The 17,881-nt window shown below is 34.2% G+C and overlaps 1 protein-coding gene across 3 annotated transcripts in view; it reads left to right on the plus strand.

The window, feature by feature from the left end:
• Positions 1 to 17,881, plus strand: part of ARFGEF1 (ARF guanine nucleotide exchange factor 1) — a 108,098-nt gene that overhangs the window by 37,035 nt on the left and 53,182 nt on the right. For 2 of the 3 annotated variants that reach the window (XM_090283599.1, XM_090283597.1), the window contains exons 6-10: positions 4,319 to 4,595; positions 7,759 to 7,869; positions 10,974 to 11,146; positions 12,723 to 12,856; positions 16,320 to 16,554. In XM_090283599.1, the coding sequence (XP_090139725.1) occupies positions 4,319 to 4,595; positions 7,759 to 7,869; positions 10,974 to 11,146; positions 12,723 to 12,856; positions 16,320 to 16,554 (930 nt within the window). The remainder of the gene's footprint in view (positions 1 to 4,318; positions 4,596 to 7,758; positions 7,870 to 10,973; positions 11,147 to 12,722; positions 12,857 to 16,319; positions 16,555 to 17,881) is intronic. The other variant, XM_090283598.1, reaches the window with a different exon arrangement.

The raw sequence follows: 17,881 nt of genomic DNA on the forward strand, positions 1-17,881 counted from the left end.
TTTCAATTTTCTCTGCTTCAGCCACGGAGTCAATCACTTCAGCAAGGAGCCCTGGCTCCTTTAGCTGGAGAATGGTGATTAGAAACCAAAATCTGAGTGCTAGGTATGTTCATTGCCACTGGGATGTTATTGCTTCTAGGCTCTTTCATTAGGTAGAACTAGCTATATATTCACCCTACCTCCCCACACACCTGTATGAGACTGTCTGTGTATTTTAAAAACTGTGTGTTTATATGGGTAGTTCTTATTCCAGTCCAATACTATAGGGTTTATTTTGTCCTTCTTTTATTTATTTGTAACTTTATCTAAACAGTAAGAAATATAGCTTACATTTTCTCTGATGTATTGTTTTTTCAGTCCTATTTTACGCAAAATAGTTTTAGAATTGCAAACCCATACCACTGTGAGAAGTAAATTTGCTAAGTAGATTACAACATTTTATATGTAGTTCCTTTTGTCTTATAGTGCCCACTCAAAATATTGTTTTCCAAAGTTATTTTATTTAGGTTAGTTCTCCACACTCTCCAATGGGATGTTATTCCTTTGTAATATAATTAAGTTCACTTATTAATGCCTGTTTTCCATTTCAGTCCTCCTCACATACATGTTAGTTTTAATTGCTTATTTATTTTTTAAGTATGTTAAACATTACTATGATTTATGAGTCACAGCTACATAAAAGATATACTCAGGAGTTCTGCTCCCTCCTCCTTCCTACCACTTTATTCCTCTTTCCCTCCTTTTTCCACCCCTGGGACAGAGCTAATCTCTTTTGTTTCTATAATAGTTTATTTTTCCTGCATTTCTCTAGCATAAGTAAAGCAGATCTATGTGTGGCTTCATTGGTCACCTTTCTTACACGAAAGGTAGGGTACCTTATTAGTTATCTATCACTGCATAACATATTACCTAGCTGGATGCTAAGTGGTTGCGACAACTTGTTGTCACATGAATTTGCAGTTGACTGAGTGTATGCCCATGCCATTTGAAGGCTTTATTGGGCTAGAGAATAATGCTTCCAATCTCACTCAATTGGCTGTTGGTGAAAGGCCTTCATTCTTCACTGTTTACTGGCCAGAAAGCCTGAGTTTCTTAACACATGGGTCTCATAGGGCTGCTCACAATATGGCAACTGGCTTCCCTCACAATAAAGATGATCAGATAAAGCAGCAAGACAGAAGCTGCAGTATCTACCTTATGATTTGAAGTGGTCACCCAGACCATTTTTAGTATACTGTAGCAGAGGACTCTACAAGGAATTGAAAATTAAGAGGTAGAGATAATCATTATTAACCATCTTAAAGGCTAGCTACCACACATATATAGATAACCTTTTGTACTTTGCTCTTTTCACTTAGCAGTATGTCTTGGAAGCAATCTGTATTAGTCCTTGGAGACCTTCCTCATTGTTTTTTACAGATAGACAATATTCTAGGATGTACTATAGTCTGTACCCCCTGGCTGGTTTGGCTCAGTGGATTGAGCGTCGGCCTGCGAGCTAAGTGTCGCTGGTTCGATCTTCCAGTCAGGGCACATCAGAGAAGGAAAACTCTGATTCCAAAAAACCTCCGCTGCCTTGCGGCATACCTCTTCAGGGGAAAGGCTAAGGGAGTAAACCCCGACAGAAAATCCGGAGCCGGAGTCCCTAAGGCGGTTTGACGTTGTAGTCAACACCGGCAACTCCTGCGGTGCACCTGAAGCCAAGCTGTATTGACTCCGTCTTTCCCTTGGACCCTTCAGCTGCGAAGAGAGGGGGGGTCTGCTGCATGGGCAACAGCAGACCCTCCATATCACCCTGCCCAGGCTCTGCAGCTTCAGCTTCACTGGAGAGGACACTCCAGCGTCATCGCAAGATGTCGATTCAACACGGGAGGAGACAGATACCGTGTCACTCCCGAGTCGGACTGCACAGCCATTCTCGGCGGTGCAGATAGACTCTTAAGAAGCTACACCATCGTCTCTCGAGACGGACGGCTGCCGACGACTATAGTCTGTCCAGTTACTCTCATGTATTAACATTGAATTATTTCTTTTTGCACCCATAAATAGTAATTTTTGTTGCTTTTTTGAAAAAGTGAATTAAAATAATTTTATCACCTTTTTTTTTTTTTTTTTAGAGTGAGGGGAAGGGAGGGAGAAGGAGAGAAATGTCAATGTGAGAGAGAAAAACACCAATTAGTTGCCTTTTGTATGTGCTCTGACCAGGGACCAAACCCACAACCTGGGCATGTGCCCTGACCAGGAATCAAACCAGTGACCTTTCAGTTTGCGGGATGACACCCAACCAACTGAGCCACTCTGGACAGGGCAATTTTATCACTTTTTAATGGCATGAATATAAGTTTCATTTGGCTTTCTCAACAAGTTTTTACTACATTCCGTATATTTTCCTGGCAGTGTTCTAGGTCTCAGTTACACAGTGCTAAGCAAAACCACTGGGCCACTACCTTCAGAAATTTTCCAAACAGTGGAATGTAGAGGAGGAAGATGAACTTTAAACAAATAATCACACAAGTGAATATATAACTGAATTGTGATAAAGGCTCTGAATATATTTCATGTCACAAAGGGTATTTAATTCCTTGCTATGGGTAGTTACGAAAAATATGAGAGGAAAGAGAGAAAACTAAAGGGTGGACCAACATTTAACTTCCACATCTGCTAAAATTCTAAGCTAGACATCTAATTTATATATACCATGGCTACCCTTTCCACTGCTCTCCCCCACCAATAAAACTATAAAATGTACATTTCTAAAATTATTTCCATGGAGAAAATTCTGATTTCTCTCTCTAGAACAGTGGTTCTCAACTGGAGGGGATTTTGTCCCTGAAGCCACATTTGAGATACAGTTGATGATCATGACTGGGGTGAGGAGGATATAATGGGTAGAAGATGAGGATGTTGCTAAACACCTGCAGTGCACAGGATAGTCCCCCCACGACAAAGAATTACCCAATTCAAAACGTCAGTAGTACTGATGTTGAAAACCCCTACTCCAGAAAGTATAGAAGTATATAGAAAATGTTTTTCATACAATAAAATTTCCTCTTTTCAATGACATTTCTAGAGTTTCAACATCTTGCTTGTCTGTGATTTCAAAGCATGTGCTTGCCCGAGTAAACTATGGTGCAGGTTAGCCGAAGTCATTTTGGGGGTTGGATTGGATTCTAAGTCAGATTCCTCACTGTTAATTTGGAAGTTGACTTCCTCATGAATGGGCTGAAGAATTGGTCTGAAAAGTCTGTTCTGATTCCATCTCTGCAACTAACAGGCCATCAGCTTCCTTGTCTGTAAAGTAATTGATTCAGACCATGTAGATAGGGTTCTTTCTGCCTTTTGGGCATTAAAGTCTGTTCATTTAAATTTAGTTTATAATTTCATATAATTCTGGTATTTCTACATAACCTGGAATATTACTAGGGAATATGAAATGTTCATATTTGACACTGTAAAAATATCTTTGTAGAAATTAATTTTGTGAGAATCATTTTTATTAGGTCATGAGGACCAAAAGATATATGACTAAAAACAATAAAATTTTTTAAAAATGAAAAGTTGTGATCCTGATTGTTACTGTTTTTAGCATCTTATAAGTGAGCCAGTTTTACAGATGGTATTATGCATAATAATGACTGGGCACCTAAAATAAAACTAACACTTGTAGATAGAATTTTTTTTCATTTTTATTGGGTGACCGAGCCAGGGGCATTTAAGTACTCATTGCAATCTTATTTATTAAATGTAATTTTATTTTAATTAAAACACATTTAATAAAGTGATATAAGAACATACTACAGAATGCTATACACTGAAAAGTTCCCTTCCTGACCCCTACCCCCTATAGGGAACCATTGTCACTAGTTTCTTATGTATCTTACTAGAAAGACTTTGTTTCTGTGTCTATAAGTAAAAATGAATATGTGATATTTTATTTCCCCATCCACTTTTCCTCCTCTCTTATTGAAACTTCTATTTGATTTTAGGTAAATCCACTATTGGCAACAATACAGTTATTATTCTGAGACTATTAAAATTATTTGGTTTTTTAATTTGGTTTTGTTTCGGTGATACATTTGCATCATTCAAGCACCAGATTGAATGAAAAGGGGATATATAGTGAAAGACTTACATCTCTGTTCTTGTGTACCAATTTCCATCCCCTTAAGCAGTGACCACTATTACTTGGTTTTGTGTTCTAGTAGATTTTACATTCTTTGTTTCTGATGGACTATAATTTGTAATGAGTGTAACATTATTCCTCCGAATTTTAAATAACTTACTTTACAAATACTAGAAATTATTCTGTTTCTTCCAGTTGCAGGAAGCCAAACAAATGGAGAAAGAAAGGCACCGGCACCATCATCATCTGTTGCAGTCTCCAGTAAGCCATCATGAGCCCGAATCACCTCACCTTAGATATCTGCCACCTCAGACTGTTGATCATATATCCCAAGAACATGAAGGAGACCTGGATCCCCATACCAGCGACGTGGATAAAAGCCTTCAGGATGACACAGAACCTGAAAATGGATCTGATATTTCCAGTGCAGAAAATGAACAGACTGAAGCTGATCAGGCAACTGCAGCTGAAAGTAATCTTTTTTGCGCTACGGTTGTGTTGGGTGGTATATGTGTGTGTGTGTTAGGGAAGAGTATAGGAATGCGCTTTTTGGTAAAGAAATGTGGAAAGGGTAATGTGACTTAAAGGGTATCAGATGTATTGTGGTAATTGTGGACTTTCTCCATCCTAGGTGCTAAAGTTAATTTTACTTCAACCCACCAGGCATCTGTTAATGATACTGTGCATTCATTAACATCTCCTGAGCAGTATGATACATAGACTTGTTTTGGAGGAGATGTGTGTTACTAAAAAGGCTTCTAAATGGCTGTTTAGCATGTTAGGAACTTCAGGTTTATTTACTTATTTGTTTATTATCCTCCCACGAGGACATTTTTTTCATTGCTTTTTTTTAAGGGAGAGAGAGAAACATCGATGCAAGAGAGAAGCATTGATTGCTTCCCATATGCAGCCTGGACTGGGCATCAAACCCACAAACTAGGTATGTGCCCTGACTGGGAATCAAACCCTCAACCTTTTGGTTATGGGACAATGCTCCAACCAGCTGAGCCACCCCAGCCAGGGCAGGAACTTTAGTTTTCTTACTAAAATTAGTTTTACAGCAAACAAGAGAGCCATTTATTTAGTAAGGTTTTATGGGATGTGACTGAAAATTTTAGGAAATCATATTGTCCATGTCTATGGGCCATTTATACTAGTTTCTTGACTAGACACTTCCCCCTTTTTCCCCCCTTCTCGTCTTCCCAGCTCCCCTCTGTCACTGTCACTGTCAGTCTGTTCCCAGCTGTTGTTCCATAAAACTGCCAGGGAGTTTGGTTGTTCCCTTTTATCCTCCTTAGGTTGGTATCAGAAAATATGGAAGTTCTGTTGCCTTCCAGTGCGGTGTGTAGCCCTAGGATTCTTGGGGCTCAGTTATAGTTTATCTGAATTCTGTGTTTTTACTTCGCCTTGAGGAAAGACTTCTGTAATATTTTCAGCTTTTGATTTTTATTTTTTACCATATCTTTTCCATAACCTAATAGTGGCATGAAAATCAGCACTGGCACAAATAGATGCTTTACCATTTTTTAATAGTACTTTATCATTTATTTTCAAAGGGATAATTTTGGTAAACCAAGCATGCATTCACAGTACTGAGGCTAATAGGGAAGCTATACTGCTTATACAATTTACATTTTTCTAGCCTGCCCTTGTCAAAATTTCCCTTACTTTCACTGTGAACTTATTAAGGGGCTGAGTCAAAGGGCTAATTTTTAATAAAGCTGGGTGTTATTTAATTTTCTGTTTCTTTATCCATGCATTCAGCATTTATTTAGCATACTCTGTCCTAGGCATTGTACAAGGACTTGGGGTTGAAAAGTTGATGGAGGTACAGCTGTTACTCTTAGGATGCTCATGGTCTGCCTGGATGATCAGCAGTGTGTAAATGAGACATAATGTCATAAATATCCTGTGAGTGGTATGCACAATGTAATTCTTCTGAGGAGAGTTAGGACATACCTTTGCAGAGAAAGTGATGATGTTTTAGCTGAACCTTCTTATTTAGGTGTAGGTATTGACTAGCTAGAAAATTTAAGAAATTTTCAGCAGAAGAAACAACATGGGCTGATACCAAAGGAGTGAAAACATTTACTGTACTGTGTGTGAGGTTACCACTGTGGGTATTTTATAGGATACAGAATTATAAATAAGACATACTCTCCCGTGACATAGTCATGATTATGTTGGCTTTAAAGATGTTTTTCTTCCAACAACTGATATAAATTAAAATTCTAAGAAGAATGCATGCTCTTGGGTTACATTAGCTGCTTTGAGTCCCTTACTGGCTTTGTGACTTTGGACATGATAATGAACTTCTCTAATCATTTCCTGTGTGAAATAAGTGTTCCTAATAAGTGTTACTAATCTATTTCTATAATATGATTTATAGGAAAACTGACTCTTGATCCAATAGTCATTTTGTGCACATTTCAGTGCGTGTGTATATTTAGTTATGTTGAAACTATTAATTTTCAGACTAGCTAATTTTTGCCATCTTGAGCATGGAAATATAAAGCTTAAGAATGGTAGAAAAATTATCTGTCAAGACATTTATATGTTTTAATCCATAGAAGACTAAACGTTATTGTATTCGGATTTTTTTTTTTTTAGATAAGGTAACTGATTTGACATGCTTATTTATCAAGTTTCTCCTTGTGGCCATTCAGTATTTTGTAAAATGCAGCAAATAATAGGTTAAGGTCAGTGAACAATAGAGAAGACAGACTTCTAGAAACCAGAATTACAAGTAGTGGTTCCTTTTAGTGATGTGGGAGGGTGCGGGTGGCAGTTTCTAGACAGCAGCACTAACGGTTAATATGCAGTCTGAAGCCACTGATACAGGTCAATGGGCCAGAACGGGTCCTGGTTCCCAAAGCATCCTCAAGTACTAATTGAGCCTTCCTGATATATTTTGAACATTTCAGAAAACCCTGTAGAAATCCTGTATTTATCTACAGTAGTCCATACAATCTAACTCTTAATGTTAAGTCTTTTTTTTTTTAATTGATATCTCTTACACAGTTCAGAAGTTCTGATCAGCAGTTACATGTTTTTAATTAATGTTAAGTTGAAGGATGAGTCTTTTTTACTTACTAAATTTAATTTTACATTGTATATGTAGATTCTGTTGTGGAACAAATAGTAAGGAAGTGCTGAAAGTCACAGGTGGAGGGCAAGATGGCCAGAGATACTGCTTCTTCAAGTACCTTACTATATTAGAACACAGTGATGAGTTTGTTATTATTGATGAGTCTAGTTAATAAAAAAAGGCTTTAATTAAATTTAACATACTATTTGGTAAGCATGGGACATGTTTGAAATGTTTCATTCAAAATACTTTTTAAAATGTTGGTTCTTAAAGGAATAATCTAGAAAAGTCACCTAAGTTGTATAATTATTTAATAGTTTGTCAAATAAATCATTGTTGAAACTGACTTGAATTTATAAGATACTTTAAAATTTGATTTGGTTATAAATTTTGAAGGTTTTATATGTAATTGCTTCTAGTTTCATTTATCTATTTGATTTTTTCTTTTATTAATTTTTAAAAGAAAACCTTTCATTATAAATGTCTAGTAAAAGAGTAAAAGTTTCTAAAATAAAATAATGTTTTCTTGAATTTTTTCTTTTTCAAGCACTATCTAAAAATGATGTATTATATGATGGAGAAAACCATGACTGTGAGGAAAAGCCACAAGACATTGTACAGAGCATTGTAGAAGAAATGGTGAACATTGTTGTTGGAGGTAGTGTATTCCACTAGAAATTAGTTTATTCTGTCTTAGGGAATTCCATCTCACTGTAGAGACTTTTTTATAATATGTGGATTGAAAACGCAAAAATATAAGCTCTTTTTCAAATTAGTGAGTCTGTATGTATATGTAGAAAATATATTTAAATATCTTTAATTATGGTGGAATATTCCTTTTTTTTCTCCAGCTTTAGTTAGTCTTTTATAAAACCTTCTATTTCCCATAGTCTCCAGCCCATTATAAAATGATTAGTGCTATTTCATTTTCTGATTTTGTTTTTGGTGGTAGGGTACAGGGGTATATTCTCCTTCCTTCTAAACATGCTAAACTTTATACATTAGGAAATGTTTAAATTGATTTGGTTTTGAGTATTTTTTATCTTTGTTGAGAAAATCATGATTTCTTATGCCTTCATTATCATGACCAAGTCACAGTGGATATAGGGTCAGTTCCTATCTTATGGATTATATTATTAAAATGTTTTAGTTTGTTAGGAATTTCACTCACATTTTTATAAATAGTGTTATTATAGATAGGATTAGATTTGAGACCAATCAACTGAAGCTTATGTAATTCATAGTATCTCGCACAAGACTAAGCATGGTACCTTGCTACATATACTTCTAGAAGTATGATCAAACGATCTGAACCTCTAAGATTTTGGTCCATTGATCATATCCTTCTGAGTTTTCCAGTGCTAATAAGGACTTTTTCTCTTGTTTATATTTTTCCTAGTAATTTCAATGGAATCTGTCAGAGGAGAAGGTAAATTAGTGAGCTCCATTCACTTCCTTGAAAACAGAAGTTTGCACTTATGTTTAGGGGGCAGTTAAGGGAAAGTTAAAGGAGAAAAATAGAAAACAGTAATATCTATTAGTATTTCTGTGTATCCCAAATAATATTCTGGCTCTACTTGCATTATTCAATTTGTCCTTCCCAAATGCTGGGATGTTTAGGTACTGTTACTATTCCCTCCCCCTTTTTAGAGTTAAATTTATTGAGATGACACTGGTTAACAAGATCATATAGGTGCTATTCCCGTTTTTACAAATGAGAAAATTGAGGCACTGAGAAATTAATTTGTGGGAAGTGGTAAAATGGAGAGAATGTTTTCAGTTCCTTTGAGTAATTTTCTAAGAAGAGAAGGAGGAAAGTTTTATCAATAAATATTTATTATTCCTTTCAGAAATTTGATTTTTAAAAAGGTAAGGAAATAGATAGTAGCTGAAGTGTGGCAAGAGTTGAAGGAAGATTTTTTTTTTTTTAGCATGAAAAGATTTGAGTATGTTTGAGTAATGGGGAAGATCCAGGCATGTGCTTGAAATTGCAAATGTCATATTACAAGAAAATACTTAGGAGAGGAAGATACTACTGAACGGAAGAAGAGGTGGATTTGAGAGTGAATGAAGGGTTCACCTTAGAAATGCAAAGGAATATTTTTCCCCTGAAATGAGAGGGAATAAAAAGATTAAAGTTGATGTCAGGGAACTTTATGGTGGGACAGAGGAGAGTGAGGAAGCCTATATTACATTAACTACCTCTTAGCTCAGTGGAAGGTGAAAGGCCTTTGTTAGGGAAGCTGGAGGAGGGGCCATGGGAGGAGATATATTTGGGTACAGAGAGAAAAAGGTTTGGAGTAAGAGCTTTGAGGAATGATTATCAATTTCCAATAATCATTAAATTTTTTATGATTTTTTCCAGAGTCTTTGCATATATACAAACATACTTCATATATTTAAGATATATATATCTATATCTATAATCATATTTAGCATGTCAGATATTAACATATTGCATATTGAAGCTCCAAAAGGTCCACTAGGGAAGCAACTGTTTTGTTTGTGTAAATAGAATTACCCAAATATATTTTATCAATGAATATTTTTTTTCGTGTACCACTTGTTAATTGCAGATCATGCTTGGGAATTATCCCGTTTAATCTATCCCAGGGTGTTCTTATTTGGAGAGCAGAGAGCAGTTTCAGAGTGGAATGCCAGATACAATCCTTTCATTACTTGAAGCAATAAAAAATTGAGCATGTGTTATCAGTTATTAATAAAATTAATAATAGCTAATATTAAATAGAACCAGTTGTGTTCTTTATATACGTATTTGTGTGTGTGTGTGTGTGTCTGTGTGTGTTGGTGATTCCTCATAGACATTATTATCTTTGTTGCTGATAAAAAAACTGAGGTAAAGAAAGATAAAATAACTTACCCAGGTAAGTGATGGAGACATGAATTGAAACACAGATCTTTCATATTCCAAAATCTGTCCTCCTTATAGTACAGTATGTTTCCCTCATGCTAGCCTATAGTTTTCTTTTAATTGGTAGCATGAAAAGAGCAATTTCCTGCTGGATAATTCTGAGCTCTGGCCATAGACATGTTTGTGTTCCTTTTCAAAGAAATATACATCACACATTAGAGTAGTTCTGAAACTGGATATTATTTCTATTATCTATTTCTATATGGAAGTCATTTATTTCTGTTTATATTAATTGCAAGTATGATGACTTAAACTGAATGTTGAGAAATATTCAGGGGTATAGACCGATATTGCCATAGTAATGTTCCAAGGAATATGTTATTAGCGGTATTAATAAGCATTCTAAAAAAGGGGAGAGGGCTCATTGTAAAATAAATATGAAAATACTGCATGTTGTATATCTCCTTTGGAGAACTCAATGCATACTAGCAAACTAAAGGCTATGGTAAAGAAACCTATTTCCCAGCATTTCCCTCTTACTTGATAATGGGATATTTTTTCAAGGAATTTCTGTTACCGGATAGAGGCATTTACAGTCATTGGAACCCAGTTTAATAAATGCTGATATAGACTGAAAGTGAGCTTCTGTTTGGCAAATCCTGGTTAGCCTTTCATCAGCTGTGTTTCATTGCTAGAGCTACTTAAGGATCATATTTGGATGTAGTCCAAGTGCGTATTTACTTACTAGTAAGTATGCTAACCTTTAAATGGTGCCAGTATCTGTTACTTCATATCACTTTCTGTTACTGTTTCATTGTAAATACTCCATGACTTTATATACTTCAGTTAAGCCAGACATTTTTGCATGGTTTTTATTCTTACCCTCTTAGATATGGGAGAAAGGACTATAAATGCAACTGCAGATGGCAACATTGGAACTATAGAGGATGGTAGTGACAGTGAAAATATTCAAGCAAATGGAATTCCAGGAACACCAATTTCTGTTGCATATACACCATCCTTACCTGATGACAGGTTATCTGTCTCTTCCAATGATACTCAGGTATAAATGGGGGTGGGATAATTCTGTTAATCTTACACATTTCTAGGTCACCAACACCTTGTGGTGAATATATCTAGTTGATAATGCTGGCTAATTACAGTTTGGGGAGATAAAAACTTGGTGTGATTTTTAAAAAAAATCATTGATATAAATCAAAGCAGTTAATTTTCTTAATAAATTAATAGCTAAATTTTCAATTCTATAGTGTTTGTCATATGTTCACATTTTTCTGCCACCTCTGCTTGAAATGCCTAAAAAGAAAAATTTTTATCAAATATTCACAAGATAATTCTAATGTCATATAATGGGAAAGAAATTTTAGAAGTCTAGAGAACTTTATCTTACCTTTGTTCAGGGCTTATACTATGGTGGTTATTGTTCCTCTTTTATTTTTCCTACCCTGTATTTTGTATTTTCATCCTTATCTTTTTAGATAAGGGAGTTCCTAAATCATTGCCCCATACATAGTGGGACGCTTTTTTGGCCTTGCTGAATTTTATTAGTTAATAACTTTTGAACATTGCTTTGAATGTCTCCATTGTCTTATTTTAGCTGCACAAAGTAGATAAAAAATAAAATACGACAAAAACACAAGGGGGCTGCGTGGAGGTGGAAGAGAATGTAAGGGGAATAAAATATTATGGAAAAAATACAATAAAAAAACCAAAACATAAAACACCCAATGATAGGTAGTGGAAAGCATAGTTTAGTTTAGGCCATGGATGAATTATCTTGTCAGGGATAATGTGCTAATTTTTGTTAGTAATACTGGGTTGGCCAAAAAGTTTGTTTAGTTTTATTCTGTAAAATAAAAGATGCATTTTTCATTTTCATGAGTAATTTTATTGATATGGATATTTTGAATATATCAGCTATCTTCCGCTATTGGCTTCTAGTGGGTAGAGATCAGGGGTGCTGCTAAACATCTTCCAATGCATAAGACTGCCCCACAGCAAAGAATTATTTGGCCAAAATGTCAATAGTACTAAGAAACTTCGCAAACCATTTTGACACATACAATCGCTTAGAACACCCTCTTCATATACTGCACGAATCTTTTTTTGTGTGTTTCAGTTGTGTTTTTTTCCTTTCTGGAAGTAACAAAGCATAATACACCGAAATCTTCCTCCATCTTCAATATTAAAATGGCTACACAAAAATTCACCAATTTTGATAAGTTTTTTTTAAATGCACACTGATATGACAGCTGTCACAATACAGTCTAACAAAATTGTTTTGAATGAAGTTAAAGACAATTAAGCACCACTTGGATCATTGTATAGAAAAAACTAAATGAACTTTTTGGCCAATCCAGTAGTGTGAGCTGGGTAAATTTTAAGAGTTTATTTGGTGACTAAAAGGGAATGTTTTTAAAAGAATGCACTTTGGTTAAGTGTTAACTATTGAAAATAGGGATAGGATGTCAGATTAAAGAAAAACAATGTGACAGATTCCTCATTTGGTTTCCCTTCCAGTAGAACCCCACTTATTACCGAATTGAATAAAATGTATAAAAGGCTGAAATGATTTTACATTGCCAAGTATCTTTATTTACATAGTATGTTAACTTGTTTAGGAATCTGGAAATTCTTCAGGACCTTCACCTGGTGCTAAGTTTTCCCACATTTTACAGAAGGATGCCTTTCTAGTATTCAGGTCATTGTGTAAACTGTCAATGAAACCCCTGTCAGATGGACCACCAGATCCAAAGTAAGTCATTAGCTGTTCTGCCTGACAAATACAGTTTTATAGCTCAAGACATACTATAAGATAGTCTTTGGATTTTCCTTTGTTCCTCTTGGTCTGTAGGACCCTTAAAAATATATTTAGGGTTATTTTATTTAAGAAATATACTGAAAAACAGTGAGTTCCAAAACTGTTAAAGTAGGTACTTTACACTATTTTCCCAAAGCATAGCAACAGCATTATAAAATTGTGCCTGGTACATAGTAGGTGCCCAGTGGGTATTGAATGATTGAATGAATTCCTATGTCAGTTTTTAAGTAACCTTGGGGCTGAGTATTCCTGTTACGTGTAGCTTCATGCTAGGCTTCTGAAAGCTACCAGCCTGATTTTTTAAGAGAAATGAATCTTAAAAGTCATAACATATATTCATTAAGGTCTGAAAAATACCCTGAGAATACCTTTCTCTGTGGGGAACAGGAAGTATTTTACATTAAAAGTCACTTGTCTGAATCTCATCAAACATAGTAGTTTAAACTGTAGGAAAGTGCCATTTTTGTAAGTCATAAATCCTCAAATATACTTCATTTCATCTGATTCAAGTGTAACTAATTTCTGCTTGAGATTGAGTTTGGGAGTTATTAAAGAGGCATGCCTTTCTAATGTTGCAGCCCGATGTGTTATAGCATAAGTTGAGCAGACCTTTCAGGAGAAAGAAACCTTGGAGAAGGCTTGAGTGCCAGAGAAAAGGATGTTGAAACGAGGGAAATGTAAGCAACACTACTTCATTAAAAACCTCTAGAGCATTTCAGCTTCTCAGTGTCAACTAAGAAGAAAGACTAGAGGCAGTTATAATAAAAACTAAATTTTCTGTAGTTTTATTTTACTTTGTGACATTGTACTGAATCAATGGAAAACTTGTAGGCCCAGAAGCCTAAAATTGTAAAATCTTTTTAGGCCTAACTCCTGAGAGTCAGAAATATAATTTATTGATTCTTCTGTATTTTGAAAATATGAACTCGATGGAGAAAGAATTAAGGTTGTTCAGATGGCAGTATAAACTTGATTTTATCCTATATATTTTATAAGAATGTATTTTAAACTTTTAAATTCTCATTATGATGGGAAATGTAACTTTCTTATTCAAAAATTGACAATTTTGACATCTCATTCTGAATCAATGAAGACCTACTTTAAGGAAGATATAACTTAAGAATTTGTAATTATTGTTGAAGACCATTTTTGCCATGATTTAAAAATGTTATTGACCTTTGAAGCCTCAGGTGTTAAACATTTAAAAAATGTATTTGAAAAAATACTAGAAATAGAAAAGAGGGAATTGTTTAAAATGCCAAGAATGAAAAGAACAGAAAAGAAAATATGCAGATTTTAAGGGATACTGTGTCGGGGAGGGTGTTTAGTCCTGAAAAAAGAGTAATCTAGTTTTGGAGAACTGCTTTTATGAAGAATAATGTAAATTAATTATCCTTCTACTTAGTGAGCTTAAAACAAATATTAGGAAATTTTGTTTGTACATTTAAAAAGACCTATTTTGACCATCAGGGTCATTAAACATTGGAATTGAATATTGAAAGAGATCACATTTTCACCCTTAGAGCCTGTTCTCTTTCCAAAAGAGAACATATGGTTTTCTAGAGTGAATGATTTTTTGCCAAAATTAACGAGCTTTTGTATTTATATAATTTTCTCTTTGTCTTTGCTTTTCTCTGTGTTGGTGCGCTAAGGTGATGATCAAGGAAGAGTTCTTTTAAGTTAAATTATAATTTAAAACTATCCCATTAAAGACCACAAACATGAAATTTCTAGCCTCTCATCTATCAAAAGTATATGCTATGGGGGGTGTAAGGGTGGTTAGGGGATGGAGGGATCAAGCAAAAAGGAAAAAGGACTCATGGAAAACCGTGCAGTGATTATTCGGGGGAGGGGGTATAAGGAGGTTAAATGGTAATGGAAAAAATAACAATAAAACATTTTTTTAAGTATATGCTATTGTGCATAAGATGATCATTGCTTCATTAATTAATACCTTATACATATTAGATATTTAATAAATGCTTAGATGAGTGAATAAATCCATTAATTTTTTTGAGCACATGCTATGTACAAGACATTTTGTTAGATGCTGGGGATACGAAAAGAAAACATTCTCATAATAAAAAGTCATGTTTAAGAGCTGCAGGTTTTAATTACTATTAGAATTGATCAAAAAGTGTGATGAGCTAGACTAGGAAGTAGTACAGTAGTAATGTTTAAACATTGGAAGGCTTCTATATGAATGGGAGATAACTTCACCCACTCCATATTTTCATACAGCTGTTCAAAGTCATAACTCTCGCTGCTTCTAACTTGATTTATCTGAGCATTTTTTTAAAATAATATTCTATTTGCTGTGCATATTCTTAGATTCAGAGGCATAGTCATCTTGGAAACATCACTATGTCATAATGAGCCATATTATTGGTTCTGGTTTTATTTCAAAGACAGTAATTTTTTTGTGATTCCCAAGTACATGAAATTAAATATTCCTGGTTAGTTTCTTAGCTTTTTTTTTTTTTAAATTACCTGACACTCATAACCATGAAATTTTTTAAGGTAGACATCAACAGCAGTTAAGTTTACTATATGGTATAAATGCTATAGCATATAGCATTTGAAATTAAAAATGAAAAGAGCTGGCTGCTAGAGCATTTTAGTGTATCCTGAATTTGAAAAGTTGCCTGGGATAGATCACCCTGGTTTGTTGGGCTTAAGAGGTCTGTTTCAATGAGAGAAAAATTGTATTTGTGAAATCTGATAATTAAAATTCTGGATAGTAATCAGAAGTATGGCATAGTATATTGATCAGAAAAAAATTTAAATTTAGGTTGAAAATGTGCCTTTTGGTTTTTCACTATGAAAATATTGAAAGTAAGTGGGTAAGCTATTAAGGAATATAAATATTATAAAAGCTTTTTCAGAAAAGGAAAAAAGTTAAATGGTTCCTAAAAAACTAACGTTGAAGTTGTGCTATAACTTGTTAATGCAACCAAAACTTATTAAGGTTTTTGAGTAGTATAACTAGGTACAAACTACATTGGACCTATTATATACTAAGTATGACACTTAATCGGAGCAGTTCGTAATGGTTTCTAAAAAGTGAAGTACTCTTTTGAAAGAGAGGAACAAGGCATAAATCTTGAGGTTGTTTTTTTGTTCTAAGGAACAGTAGATTGATATTAAAAATGTGTGAATGATTGTTTTTCTATTTTAAAAATTTGAAATTTTGTGGTATGAGAGAACATCAGTGAAACTACCCATTATTAGTCTTTAAGCTTGTTCATGTACTTCTTTTTATGTTGTCGAGTTTTCTGTTTCCCTCCATTTAAAAGTTTGTGAAGTTTTCTGGTACCAGGAAATATTTCAGAAACAATCTATTATTACCATAATGCTAAACTTGTCCATATACTGTGCCTTCTTTTTTACATTTTAGGTCTCATGAGTTACGATCCAAGATTCTTTCATTGCAGTTACTTCTGTCCATTCTGCAGAATGCAGGACCTGTTTTCAGGACAAATGAGATGTTTATTAATGCTATTAAGCAGTATCTGTGTGTTGCACTCTCGAAAAATGGAGTCTCATCTGTTCCAGAGGTTTTTGAGCTTTCTCTTTCCATATTTCTTACTTTGCTGTCAAACTTCAAGACCCATCTGAAGATGCAAATTGAGGTATGTTCTTTTTAGGCATTGTTGCACTTTGATTTGTTTCATATTCAGCCAGATTATTAATACATTGGAAAGTTTTTTAAGAATGTGAATAACATTTGTATATTATATGTACTTCTTTTTTTATTCATCTAACACTGAGCACTAGGTAGGCACTAAGAATTAACACACAGCCCCTGCCTTTAAGGAATTTATACTAGTTGTATAAATGGTTCTAGTTGTCTTGAATTAACTTGGTCCTCACAATAACTTTGTCATTGTGTATAGAGTATATAACAGTGGTTTTGGTTATCTTAAAGCTCAAAATATATACTTTGTGTACATGATTTTAAGCCATTTAAGTTTTTGGCTCTATAGATGTGATCAAGAAGGGTTATTTATTCATTTATTTAGCTTATATTTTAGGATATTTGAAAATTTAATGTTTGCCATATTTTTTTCTAATGTATATATTATATTCTTAAAGATCTTTGAAAATAGAATAACTGTCATGTTGTTCTAAAATATTTCCAGAGACTTAAAAGTAAACTAGGGAATCTTCCAGCCATGTCTGCATGTATCATGCAGGTGTAGCCATTCCTGATCTTTTGTTTTCACCTTCAAATAATTCAGTATTTTAAAATAGTACTTTGTGTTTTACTGACTTAATGGATACCTTTTCCAGCTTGTCATTTGTTAAAATACTGTTTTGGTTGGGATGTTGTATATTTTAGAAATAGTCACTTTTATGCTGGTCACTTCTCAACTTCATGTTATATTTGTTATGATATACATGTTACATTATAATTTTTATTAATTTTATATTTAATCCTAACTCAAGAGTAATAATTCAGAGCTCATAGGAAAGGATAAGTTATTTTCTCAGAGTTTGGATATGATGAAGATAATCATATCTTTGATTAATGTTCTGTAGTATCTATTTAAATTCATGAAGAACATTTGTATGGGATTTAGACAGAATAAGACCTTAGTACTTTAAGTGAAAAGTTTTTCATTTTGGACAGGAAACAATTTCTGGTCCATATATGGTGTCAAATTTTAGCGGTTTGCCATATGTCTGTTAAAATAATGCAGGGCATTTAACAACAGTTGCTATTCTTTTTTTATTTTTTATTATTATCTTCAGGAACCAAAAATAAAAGAGACTTAAAAAATATACTTTTGGAACTTTTGCTTCTGTAACCAGCTAGAAGTCTCTCATTTGATGATGAGGCCTTTTTAAACTGCCATTAGGAAATCTTGGAAGATTGTGCATACAATTTTTGGACGCTGAGACTGTTTCATTAAGCACTGTTCAGTAGACTGTGTGAAATAGAAATCCTTAAGGAAT

This window comes from Furipterus horrens, unplaced genomic scaffold (genome assembly GCF_987537825.1).
Source record: "Furipterus horrens unplaced genomic scaffold, mFurHor1.1.pri manual_scaffold_7, whole genome shotgun sequence".
Lineage (NCBI taxonomy): Eukaryota > Metazoa > Chordata > Mammalia > Chiroptera > Furipteridae > Furipterus > Furipterus horrens.